Below are 13,453 nucleotides of genomic sequence, written 5' to 3' on the forward strand. Positions count from 1 at the left end.
CCAATCAGAGGAGCCTCCACTGCAGTGAGGCTGAATTAAGATCAAGTCAGTGTACCAACAGACATCGTGAACATTAAGACAGATTATTAAATTGTTGTTATTAACAGTTATTGTATGACTGAATTTATTGTGTGTGTAATAGAGCCCAGCAAAATTTAAAAAAATACCCCTCAGGTGTAAAATAGTAGGTAACTTTAGTTAAGAACGATCAGATATTTCAAATTTAAGGAGAATTTTTGTGCCAACAGATCTTAAAAGACGAACAAAAATGACTGCCAAAAGAAATTCAAGCATTAAAAAAAATATTACGGGCATAAAGAAAAAGCCTGCGCTGTGGTTTTAAACACTTTTAAAAACTGCTGGTTTCATCAACAAACTTTGACCGTAACATTAGATATTAAGAAAACAGCCTTAACCAATCAATAAAAAGACAGCTCTCGTGTCTGTTCTCTCTGCTGGTGCATCGGAACAGCCGATAGATGTGAAACTAAAACCAACAAAGTTTTTTACTAAAATCTCCAATAGCTGAACCAGGACAGACTGAATGCTACAGAGACTCAAAGACGGCATTGTTTAAACATTACAGAATACCTTTAAACCTACACGATATTGCCAAAAGTATTTGCACAGCTTCCCAACAGTTTTTGTCTGACTGCATCGTACCAAGTATAAAGTTTGTTGAAGGGGGGACTCTGGTGTGGATACTTGTTTATGGAGAGTCTGGATCTGTATCTTAGTTCCAGTGACAGGAACTAAAAGCTTCAGCATACTAAGACATTTTGGACTATTTCGCGTGTCTGAATTTGTGGGAACAGTTTGGACAGGATCCTTCCTTTACCAACATGACTGACTGACTCACTGTCATGACTGATTCAGTGTCCAGTCAGTAACCACCCTCAGTCTTGTTGTCAGACAACTCGCAGTCTGTAGCGGAATCGGACGTCAGCAGAGGGCAGCAGGATCCCCAGACCGGCCCTGCTGGGGTCGAGCTCAGCGCGGCTCTGCCCGTCCTCCAGCTGCAGGTCGAAGTACAGCAGCAGCAGGCTCAGGAACTGCTTTATCTCGTTCATGGCAAAGTAGCGTCCGGGACACATGGATGAGCCCGAGCCAAATGGCATCAGGTAGTACTTCAGCTTCTGGTCGTCCTTGTAGAAGTCCGTTTTCTCTGCACCGTTGTGAACGTAGCGGTCAAATCGGAACTTCTGATAACAGAGAGAGAAAAAGCAAGAGAGGAGCTCAAAGATTAAAGTAACTTTTATCTCGGCTTGACCTCAGAACGGGCCTGTGGACCACATCCAGCCTCTGCTGAAACGACTGTGTTGTGCTCTGTGTTCTCCAGATGAAGCTGAATTTACTTGAACACTAAGGCTAACCAAGAGGAGTTCACTGGTTGTACCTTGGGCTCCTCGTAGATTTCCGGGTCCAGGTGCATGATCTGAGGATACATGGCGATGATGTCTCCTTTCCTGACGGCAACTGAGCGACTCTCCCCCAGCTGCAGACTGAAGTCCTCCTGCGCCACCCGGATGTTCATGGAGGCCGAGGACAGACGGAAGCTCTCATTGATGGTGCTCTCTGAGGAAGTCGTCGGCCTGTTATTGATCAGGAAACAATCACGTCTTGAATATGCTCCAGTTTACACACGTACCCATATAATGGAGCTTGTCCAGCTGCTCCCTGTGTAGCTTCACATCTGTGTCATTGCTGAATTCCACACCGCTGAGGCTCAAGACCTCCTGGATCTCCTGTCGTACTGCCTGCAGCGCCTCCGGGTGGCTCAGCAGGTAGTACATGGCCCAGAAGGTGGCAGGAACCGTGTTCCCCACAGACGCCCAAAGCATGGCAAAGTGATGAGCTGAGAGTGGAGACAATGTGTTATTTATCTGAGTAAAAGATTCAGAAACCTCCTTTAAACTCAGCCAAACCCACACAAACACCACCCAAACTCACAAAACCCTAACCCTAAAGGAGTTCTTTCCTCCTCTTTCCTCACACTTCATCCTAACATGAGCAAAACTTTCTCTGACTAGTGAGCTAAGTGAGGAAAATCCAATTGATTCTAACCTCAACAATATTTTGTTGTGTTGTGTTGAATGTTAAGGTCCAGACACTTGAATTATCTGATTTTTCTCCTCCACAAGGTGTGTCTCCATTCTTCTGGCTTCCATGAAGAAACTAGGTGGTGTTCGTGGCTCCCCCATGAGAAACCCTTCTTGCTGTTGGTCTGTTTTGTTCCTGAATTGGAATTAAGTATAGCGATGTGACATATCTTGAGTTGTTAGAGATCTGTCTTCTTGGACCTGCTTTTCTACGGTTTTCAGAGTTACCTCTCTGCCTGTTAAAGGAGTTATTCCTTTCCACTGTGTCCCTTGCTTAATTGTGTGTGGCTCGCGTTGGTTTTTCTTTGTAAAAGTACCTTTAAATGACTGTGTTGTATTTGGAATTATACAAGAGACTGAAGTCAATTGATCTGATGCCATCGACTATGGAGCGCAAGGGAGCATGAAAGGGTATATTTTTATGGAACAAGTGTTCAGAGGTGCGGTGTGTAGAATTTCTTCAGTACCACGACGGTCGTTCAGGTGGCAATACTGAGCCCTCAAAGAATAAATGAGTCCCATTGCCACCATGTGGCACAGTGTGGAATTACAAGTTTGGTCTTGTTCTTTTATTCGAGCAGATCTTACAGTTTCATAAACACTGCGTGTCATTGTTGGGTAGTCATGAGCTTTGAGAAGAGCTGCTGACTTTTCAGGACTCTACCTGCTTTGTCGACGTCTCTCAGGTTTTCGTAGTTGTCAAACACCTCCATACGCATGCGGATAAACTCCGACATGTTGGTCCAGCATGACATGCGGTCGGGCAGGAAGTAGTTGATGAGCTTTTTGCGGATCGCTCTGGTTCCCCGTAGCAGACAGATGGGAACCTGCGCGATGAGCAGGGGGAACTTGTCATCGAACTTGACGAAGTCATCCCTCAGCGCTCTCACCCCACCGTGGCGGCGGGCACTCGACACGCAGCCGAACATGGTCAGGAGGGTGGCCTCGAACATGACAGACAGACAGAACTGGTACATGCTACCGCTCATCCAGTCGCTGTGCCCCAGGTGATCCTGGCGAAACACCAGCATCAGGTTACCCATCATGCTCTCTGTCAGCAGGGTGAGGCTTTCCCCTTGCAGGAGTTTGAAGGAGCGCTGGATCTGCTCCTTCAACCCAGGATGCAGCTTGCTGTGGACCGGCGGGTACCCAAATGTGATAGGCGCCACCTTGTTGGAGAACTCGTGAAAGTCGAGCTGCCGGCCGTGTTTGATGATATACGGATACAGTAACGGATCCAAGACAAAGGTCATGTATTTACCTGTAGGTGAAATGAGAACAACACCACACAGCCGGTGAAAAGACCATACTCTCAGATGCATTACTTTCAGACTTGTTGGACTTATTTATTAACATCTGATTTTGTTTTGGGATAACACTTATTGATAAGTGATGTCCTTGAACACAATCAAAAATATTCAAAAATAAGACTTTACTTTTAGCAAAGGTTTATTTTTTCCCATAATTTAGTTTTTGTTTCACTCAGTAAAAGGGCATTAACAGAAATGTCAATGAGTCAACTTCCACAGCACAAGTCGACGTAAATTTGGAGGAGTCGACAAGTCGTAGGTGGTTGTGTTTTGAGTGCAGACTCTGCCTCTGATTGGCTTAAGCAGATATGTGACCCTTGATTTAGCCAATAGTCTTGGTCACTTCATAAAAGGAGAGGTAACCTCACTTTGCGCGTAAACACAAGACCAACTTAAACAAGAGGAGACATGGCTGCTGCTGCAGGTAAAACCGTGGGTAGTGGGCCTGACAGAAAAAAAGAGACTGACAGACACACATCGCATGTGTGGAAATATTTCACCCTGGATGAAAAAAAACGGCACAGTGACCTGCACAATATGCAAGTCCAATTTAAAGTACAACAAAAATACAAGCGTCATGCACGGCCATCTGAAGAGGCATGCGCTGGCTAACCTGAGTGATGTGAGCAGCAGCACAGAGAGTCGTCCAGTGCAAAGGACAGTGAGCAGCTACACAAAAACCAAATGACGGACAAGAAAAAAAGAGCAGATCACGGATTTACTCATTAACTTCATCGTTAAAGACGTGAGACCTCTGGCTGCAGTACATACTGAAGGTTTTAAAGAACTGAAAAGTATTTTCGAACCAGACTACACAGTTCCGAGCCACACAACACTCTGGGCCATTATCAAACGGAAGTGTGACAGCCTGCTCAAGCGCATCAAGGAGGAGATGCAAGGCAGAAGTGTGTCGGTAACAACTGACCTGTGGACATCCGCAACCATGGAGCCTTACATCACAGTTACTGCTCAGTACATTACAGATGAGTGGGACCTGAAGACCAGAGTGCCAACTACGTCTCTCATGACAGAGCGACACACGGGTGTCAACATTTCAGGTCGTTTTTCTGCCACAATCCAAGCATTGGGACTGCAGGTGTTTTGCACAGTGCATGATAATGCTGCAGCGATGAACCTGGCCTTGGAGCACTGTGAGCAGTCCCCAGAAGGTATGGAATGCACTGGGCACACTCTACAGTTGGCAATAAAGGCAGGCTTAAACCTACTTGAAATCACCAAGGCTGTTGATGCAGCAAGACATGTGGTTGGTCATTTTCGTCACTCGTCAGTGGCAACTTGTGCACTGAAAGAAAAGCAGTCCAAAATGACTATGGCGTCCAGTGGAATTCCACTTTCATGATGCTGGAGCGGTTGCATGAGCAGAGGATTTCCGTGCAATTTGTCCTGGAGGATGAAATCGTCATGAAGCCGACTGTAACACAGTCACTGCAGATACGAACGTCACACTCGGAGCTGATACAACAGCTGATTACTGTGCTATCACCCCTGGCAAAAGCTGCTGAGGTGATGTGTGGAGAGTTACATGTGGGCCTCTCTTTCATCTACCACGTGATTTCCAACGTGATCAACACCACCCTCTGTGTCCAAGAATCAGACCTGGGTACGATCCGCACCTTTAAGAAAACTCTGCGAAAAAAGCTGGTCACTCGCTTCAAAATGGACTCTGATGGCCTCACACAGTCAATCCCAGTGATTGCCTGTCTTCTAGACCCTCGTTTTAAACATCTCTAGTTCCTTCTAGAATGCATAAGAGAGGGTACTCAAGACCACCTGCATCAGCTGTTGGGGGATCAGACACCAGCCCCCAGCTCCCGAGCGCAGTTGGCTCTCACTGCTACGGGTCATCTTACTTCCAGTTCAGACCAAACCATGAATTTATTATGTCCCGTGAAAGTACTGTTATTTTAATTTTTCCTGAAATTCTACGGAAATGCAGAAAAATATGAGCACAGCAGCCAAACCTCCATGCTGCTGCTTCCATGCTGGACAGTACAGGTGAAAAACAAAACAAAAAAAGTAGCTAGGTCAACCATAGATATGGTCTTCTCTGTGAGGTAGGTAAAAGAGAAATGCTGGGAGTAGAGACAACCCCTCTATTTGGCCTTAATCGACCTGACCAAGGCTTTTGACTTGGTCAACAGGGATGGACTGTTTACCCTCTTCCAGCGATCTGGAAGCACCCCCCCCCCCCCCCCCCCTCCCCCCCCCCAAGCTTTAGAGTATGATCAAGTCAGGACATGAATGGCATCGTCCAGTTGACGATGCTGGTCTTGTTGCCCACACTGAGGAAGCGCTCCAGTGTCTAATTAACTGCTTTGTTGGTGCCTGCTCTGAGTTTGGCCTTCACCGTCAGCCTTAAAAAGACCGAGGCCATGGGCCAGGATGTCAGTAGTGCTCCCAGTATTAACATTGGCGACCACTCCCTTGAGGTGGTGGACAAGTTCACCTACCTCGGGTCGATAATCTCTAGCAACCTCTCCCTAGTCACCAAACTGAATGCCTGTATTGGCAAGGCATCGACAGTGACGGCCCGTCTGGCGAAGTGTGTCTCGGACAACTCCAATGCTCACCGCCAACACCAAGAAAAGAGTCTCCCGGCTTAACGCTTTCCACCAACACTGCCTTCGCAGACTACTGCATCACTTGGCTGGACCATGTCTTCAACATCGACATACTGGCCAGAGCAGATGTGCCCAGTATATTTACCATCCTGACCCAGAGACGCTTGCGATGGCTTGGCCACGTCACCCAAATGTATGATGACCGCATCCCCAAAGACTTGTTGTACGGGGCTGTTGGCTACTGGAAACAGGTCAAAGGGAGGCCCCGCTGTCAGGTTCATGCCCTGATGCTGCAGCTCCCTGACTGAAGACCCACAGCACAACCCCCCGCCCCCCCCCCCCCCCCCCCTCCTCAAAGCCCTGCAGTCATGGTGAGTTTGTAAAAACATGCATAATGCAACAGTGAGAAGAGTTTTGTTTCTATTTTTGATATTTCACTTCATTTTGCACCAGAGGGTTTCATTAAAACTGACTTCACATTGAGATTGTCATCATTTTCATTGTAATTGTTTGATTTTCGACATTTTCATCACTACAATAATGAAAACTTCATAATTTCAGTGTAAAGGTTTTTATGGCTCTATTTCATCATCCCACAACAATCGATATGAATGTGGCCACCGAACTAAAATATGTTTGACATCCCTGATCTAATTTGAGAAGCTGTTGTTGCTCAATAAGTTGACCTTTGGCTCTCACTCTGGCTGGGGACCTTTGAGCTTCCAAATTCCCTGAAACAAATGAACTCCAACACTTTTCAAACCAACCTGCCATCTGGACCGTGAAAATGTCTCCATGCTTCCTCTTGTGCTTGTCCAGGAACTTATAAGCATCTTTTCCGAACTCCAGACCTTTCCCAAGGAAAGGGATCCAGCCTTTGATTAAAGGCGGCTCGTCCTTTCTCCTGCAACACACAGCACAATCACACTGCAGCGCTTCATGTGAACGTCAGCCACAACTTGGCGCACAGTTACTGTCTTCAGTATCTGCTGGACTCTGGAAATGCTGTTGGAATTGCAGTTCGTTATTTACCAGTTCAGGCCACCTGAGATCAAGCTGAGCTGCATGTGTTCCCTGAAGAACCACCAGTTGGTCGAACGTCTCATTTCCCACAGCTTTAAAACACCATTATGTCCAGTAAAGAACAGTTTTTACTATAAAAAGCTTTTACTCAATTTATTCTCCTTTTTCTACTTGCTCTTACTCACTTTGTTTTGATGTATTTTTTAGAGTTGGGCAACGATTAAATTTCTGGTAACACTTTACTTTAAGCACCTGGTATAACACATTATAAGTAGTTATAAACACTCATACATGATCACAATGCTTTAGAATTCACTATACAGCACTATACAGCATGGGATTGGGGTTAGGGTTAGGTCCTGGCATTGTGATCATCTCTGAATGTTTATAATTATAGCTACATGTGTTATAATGGCATTATAATGCTTTATAAATGTATTTATAATGTGTTATACAGGGGGGCTTCAAATAAAGTGTTACCAAATTTCTTAATCGCGATTAGTCGCATCCCAATCTTAGAGTTAATCGCGATTAATCGTGATTAAAATGGCTCATTTGAAGTCTGCCGAGGCCATTCAAAATGTGTGTGTAATCATTTTACAATTCATCAAATATGATTTATAATAGCTTAAAATACCAAGTCTTTACCAAGTCTTTTCTCGCGCGATAAGGGTCTCGCGATAACGCAGCACGTTATCGCCGTTAACGGCCCAGCTATAGTATTTTTATTCTTTCTAGTCACCACTGAGGGTCCCTGACCATGACCTTTGACCCCCACCAGCTCCCTGAAGTGGCTGCGCAGCAAATTCAGAAGCACTGTGGATCACCTATGGAGTGAATTCTCTAATGAAAAAGAGATCATTATTATTATTAGGCCCGGGCCCCTGGCCAGCCAAGGGCGAAGGGCCTATTGTTTCTGCAACACAGAAAACAATTAGTTGAGCGCACGGCGCTCGACCAAGGACTTTCACACACTCAAAACACACAAGAATGACAAGTCGAGCGCGCAACGCTCGACCGCAGACATAGGCCAACATGTCCAAACACACACACCGACATGCACTCACACATACACGTACAAACAGAAAACACACACACACTCCCACACACAAACATGACTTGTCGAGCAGTGCTCGACCACAGACATTCACACTCTTAAACACCCCACAGACACGCCGGGCTTGTCGAGACCTTTCCGAAAATATATAATATGTGGGTGAAATAACGCGAAAAAAAAATCGCATATTGTTTTTGCAAAAAATATTCTTTCCTTCTTTCTTTCTTTCTTTCTTTCTTCGTCTTCTTCTTCTTCTTCTTCTGCTCTTTAAACTGGAATTTGACCCCCTAAACATGCTCAAAAACTCACCAAATTTTGCACAAAATTCAGTTCTGGCGAAATTTTTTTTCTTAATATGTGTTTCAATATTGGGATTTAAAAATTGTCTCTACAGCGCCACCTGCAAAAATCAAAATGCATTGCGTCAATGGGAGGGGGTCCGCAATAAACTCATTTTTTTCTCAGAATATTGTTTAGGTATGGGAGGGCCACCATCATTGCATGAGTTTAATTGTTTGGGTTTTTTCTTTTTTTCTTTTCTTTTGGTTTGCTGTGTCACGGGTGCTGTGTTTTCGGATCCTCCCCCTTTTGTGTTACCACTGTTATGGTAAGGCCCGGCCCTGCCCAGTTCAGTTTTCTTTGGCGGGCCTAAACCCCTAGTTAGTTTTGAGTTAGTCTGCTAATTTTAACATTTGGAATTTAATAAAATTTGTTTTAATTTGAACTCACGTTTTGTGTCCCAGTGAATCCTTTGAACCTGCTGGTCCTTGTTTTTGTGAAATTGTATTTATCATTGAGATCCTGGGGTGCAAGTCCCCAGGTGGCGCTGTCCCGGCTTTTAGTTTTTCTTGTGTCCACATCACTACTCGTTCTGCCACATTCAGGATTTGACGGTTGTTTAACCAAAGATTAACAACCAGCTTAAAGGGGTACAGCGCAGTTTTAAATATTAAATTTTCAATTATTCACACCCACACACGTTTTCACTTTTGCCTGATGGGCAGCAAGAGCTATTTTTGCAAGATCGCAGTCGCTCCTATTTTCCTGTGCAGGGCACTGAAGGCACAGCATTATGAGTGATTCGGGTACGAATCGCTCTGAGCATGACGTAATGCGCACTCCCGCTGGCCTGGTAATCCTTAAGTTTCGATTTGTCCGCCATTACTCCGCCAGACGCTTAGCAGCAACAACTGAGCAGTACTGAGAATGGAGCTTCCAGAAAGTAAGAAAAGACCGGCTTCTAGCACTGCCACAACTCCAGCACAGACCCCACCAGGCAAAAGAAACTTACATTTTACTCGAGCGCTGCTAAAAGAGCGAGGAAGGAGTTCCCCTCTTCTGTGCACGTACATGGGCACAAGCCACAGCCACGAGCTTTTCACTAAGCTACAGTTACGCCTAAGGCCTGCAGGGGTCAGTGTTTCGCATAAAATGAGCAAACTGTGCTGTGCTCCTTTAAATTAACTTTCCATCTTTGAGAATGAAAATCAGTAGTTGTGGTGGTGCCCCAGAATTATTAAATAAACCACCGGTTAATTTAATGCATAATTCACAACTTCTCTCAGCTCATTTTCTGTAATTTACCCATTTCCAGTAAATGGTCATTTGTGGCATTATTGATTAATTAGTAACACCTGGTTAATCAACGATTTGATGGTTAAATCACTCTGTGGTCTACTCCATTCCCAAAAAGCTGATTATTTGACATTATTAACGAATAAATAAGTTTATTCTGATTAATAATAATTGATGTTGGGTTAAATTACTTGCTGCTACACTTTAAACAGTTTATTACGCCGTAATCAATTGTTATTGGTGATCCACTGTGAATGACCTGCAATTGTTAATTGGTAAATCACAATTTACTCAAATTAATAAGTAACTAAATTACTCAAAGTAATCAATTACTCCCAGTAATCATTACTTCAGTAATTTATTCCCAATTACCAATCACAAACCCCAACACAGTTCACCGGAGCACTCCCGCACCTCACCAATCCCATCAAACAGTTCACCGGTACCGTTCAGCAATTCACCGGTACCCTCCTGCAGGACGTCTGGATCAACGTCCTCCAGACCCAACCCAGTAACGTTTGTTTACAGAATGTGAATGCTAACTCATGACAACAGGTTACAAAATTTATTGATTTGCTTATGAATATCGAGAATATTTATTAAAAGGTGTTTTTGTTCCTGTACTATCATACAGCAAAATGAAGCTTGTTTCGAACACCGGTCTGATGGAGCATCCGGAGGTGCAGCACCTGGAGCAGGAAGGGAAAGAGGAGCTCACATCGGTGTTACAGGAGAACATCCAGCAAATGTACATCATCATGAACAGAATGGTGATAAGAGCTTGGCCCAAAAATGAAAACAGAACTGAACTGCTTTCCCAATGACTGTATAGTGTTTATCTTTGGTGTGTTTTTGCAGTGTTTTGTAAATAAAAGCAGCTGTAAGAACAAATGTATGTTTTGTGTCATATGTTTGTGTTACCAACACACCATGCAGGTAAAAATAACCTACAGTTGCACAATATTGTGTTTACATGATCTGTCTACATGCACTACTTATAGAAAAGTAATTCAATTTTTAGGAGAAGTTTATGACAGATGTGGAAATTTAATCACATCATGACAGCAGGGCGTAAACAAGCACACAGTTGTGATTTGGTGTTCCACAGCGTAGTGAATGTGCGGATTATAAAGTGTCCACCAAAGTGTTTGGGGGTTGTTGGATTTGGTATTTGATGAGTTTGACCAGGGGGAACAAAAATACCATCCACTTCCATTGTGTCCGTCCCGAAAACCTTCCCCGACTCACCTCTGAATAAACAACAGCTCGCCTTCACAAAAAAGAAAGTATGCTGTTCGAAATGACTAAGAAATTGCGCTAAATGGGCCAATTTGCCAAAATGTTGAAGTATGGCTTTAAGATCATCTATAAAGATAAACATTGTCATCATCATAAACTTACTGAATTTGTTTAACTGCTACATGATTGATGCTAGCGTACTCATTAGCAGCTAGACCAACAGTAACACGTTCACTGTTAAGTAATAAAATGTCTTTGATATTTACCTTTTTTCTCAAACTGGTGAGACGAGGTGAGCAGTCGCTAATAGCTTGATGGTGCTTTGATAGCTCGCCATGAAAAATAGACAGCCAGAAACACTTTTTGGAAGTCCTCCATTGTTGTTTTGGTTTGTGTGTGAGCGGCTAGGTCCACAGTACATCAGTACTGGCATTTTACGGTGACTCAATGATGTGGCTCCAACTCGGCTCCTTGTCAGCGGAAAAGCAAACTGGTTTTTTGGGGAAATGAGATTTGAACCAACTTGGCCCCGGCACCGAACCAGCACCTGATTAGTTTTGATGGAAAAGGGGCCTCAGAGAACTTGTAAAGCAGATGTTTCAGGAGGAGCTAAGTCAACAAATGGTAGTTCAGAAACAGGTTAGTTCAGATTGACAGGTTTTTCATGAGTTGGGTCCTTAGTCAATTGACAAAGGAGGTCCTTTGTGTGCATATGAGCTCTCAGAAGACTCCATTAATTGAGTTAATAAGCAGTTAAGTGCAATCAACTTTTCTGCATTGCTTGGGATTTCTACAATTTGGTGGAAAATCACAGAAATATCTCACATATCTGAGCCCTCGCACCAGCAGGAGGGACTGTGGTTTCTCTAATCATGTTCTGCAGCAGAGGAAAATGCCAAACAGAGAGAGGGATCCGAGAAGTGATGGAGCGTCTCCTGTCATCCAAACAATCCTGGGTTCACATGAAGAAACAATCAGACAGGATCCAGCTGAGCTTCTAATACAGTCAGACAACTTCAGCTGAGAGGCCTCTTCTACTGAAACTGATGTGTGTGTGTGTGTGTGTGTGTGTGTGTCTGTGTGTGTGTCTGTGTGTGTCTGTGTGTGTGTGTGTGTGTGTGTGTGTGTGTGTGTGTGTGTGTGTGTGTGTGTGTGTGTATAAAACAACTGAGGGAACAGAACAGAGAGTTTTCCCTGGCTGCAGCGCTCCGGGAGCATTCAGGTTATTTCGGCTCGGCTCGGACTCACCTCTTCCTGCTGGTGTAGTGCACCACGAACAGCAGGCTGACCACCACCAGCAGCGCGCACGTGAACATGATGCAGCTGGACGATCCGAGCGTCCAGAGACTCCACACGTCCATGGTGGGCAGGGGTGGGCGGATCGATCCGAATATCGATAGTAACGATACTAAAATTAGTATTAGCATCAGATCGATACTAGCACGTTGAGACTGATATTTTTTGGTTTGTTTTCTGCTCCCGGCAGAGTTTGTTAGAGCAGCCTCTCTGTCAGCCCTAATGTGCAATCAGCTAACTCCGGCACTCAGATACTTGTTAAGGTGCTCTGTGCCCCTCCCCTTCTCCCTCTGCTCTTCACTGCAGGTGTGGGAGCAGAGAGAGAGAGAGAGAGAGAGAGAGAGAGAGAGAGAGAGAGAGAGAGAGAGAGAGAGAGAGAGAGATTGTATAATGTGAATAATGATGTGAAAGTATGTCTTATATCTGCTCCATCATTTCTGTATTTTGTTTGTGTTATTGTTTATTATCACAAACATGATGCTTGTTATATATATATACAGTATATGTGTGTGTGTGTGTGTGTGTGTGTGTGTGTACATATATTTTTTTTCTTTCTTTCCATTCAGGCAGGGTATGGTTGAGGGTGGGATGATGTGTTTTGAGGAGAAAAAAATGAAGAAAAACTAACTTTGACTGAATGTCTGTAATATTGTTTTCAAAAAGTTGTTGAATAAATAGACCTTGATCAAAAAAAAAGAGAGAGACAGGTGTAGGAGCAGAGAGAGGGAGAGAGGGGGAGAAAGAGAGACAGAGACAGAGACAGGGAGAGAGTTAAGTTTTAAAATGTCTTTATTGCTCAGTATAACGCTACAGTACTTTATCATTCAACCGAAAAAACAGAAGCAGTAACTCAAAATTTCATGAAACACAAAAACAGCCAACAAATCCCTTAAAAAAGAATGTCCAGCTGTCCATTTCGCCCCACCCAACACAAAATCTCCCTCACAGCCCACAGTCCATTGAGGGCCCGCACATCGTCCATCAGATGGAAGAACGCAACCTCGCACACTCCTTATCCTAAATTTTCTGTGCCCAGAAAAACACCCAACACCTTTAGTCCTTCCCTCCCCCACTGCAACCCTTCAGGAAGATTGGGCACTGCCTGCTCCCTCCACTCTCCAAGTAGCAAAGCCCTGCTCTTAGCCATGTTCACATGGGCAGAGGTGGCCCTTTCATCCAGTGAGACAGTTTCCTGCATACATCTGACATCCCCCTGGCTACTGACAAAGATGTTACTGTCATCTGAATAGGCAGAAACAGCCAGAGGACGCT

The 13,453-nt window shown here is 44.4% G+C and overlaps 1 protein-coding gene across 1 annotated transcript; it reads right to left on the minus strand.

The window, feature by feature from the left end:
• Positions 1-908: 908 nt before the first annotated feature.
• Positions 909-12,246, minus strand: LOC115406118 (25-hydroxycholesterol 7-alpha-hydroxylase-like). The gene is made up of 7 exons (XM_030116024.1): positions 12,134-12,246; positions 6,759-6,895; positions 6,137-6,232; positions 2,764-3,360; positions 1,649-1,855; positions 1,397-1,575; positions 909-1,202 (listed from the first exon to the last, which is right to left on the minus strand). Exons 1-7 carry the CDS (start codon positions 12,244-12,246, stop codon positions 909-911), a joined length of 1,623 nt encoding a protein of 540 aa, XP_029971884.1.
• Positions 12,247-13,453: the final 1,207 nt, after the last annotated feature.

The sequence above is a fragment of the Salarias fasciatus genome, chromosome 18 (assembly GCF_902148845.1).
Source record: "Salarias fasciatus chromosome 18, fSalaFa1.1, whole genome shotgun sequence".
In the NCBI taxonomy this organism is placed as follows: domain Eukaryota; kingdom Metazoa; phylum Chordata; class Actinopteri; order Blenniiformes; family Blenniidae; genus Salarias; species Salarias fasciatus.

Coding starts and splice junctions, on each gene's coding strand:
- LOC115406118 (XM_030116024.1), bottom strand. CDS start 12,246: ATGGACGTGTGGAGTCTCTGGACGCTCGGATCGTCCAGCTGCATCATG. Junction 6,233..6,758: donor TTTCACGGTCCAGATGGCAG/GTTGGTTTGAAA, acceptor ACCTGTTTCCAG/TAGCCAACAGCCCCGTACAA. Junction 1,576..1,648: donor GGACAAGCTCCATTATATGG/GTACGTGTGTAA, acceptor CGACTTCCTCAG/AGAGCACCATCAATGAGAGC.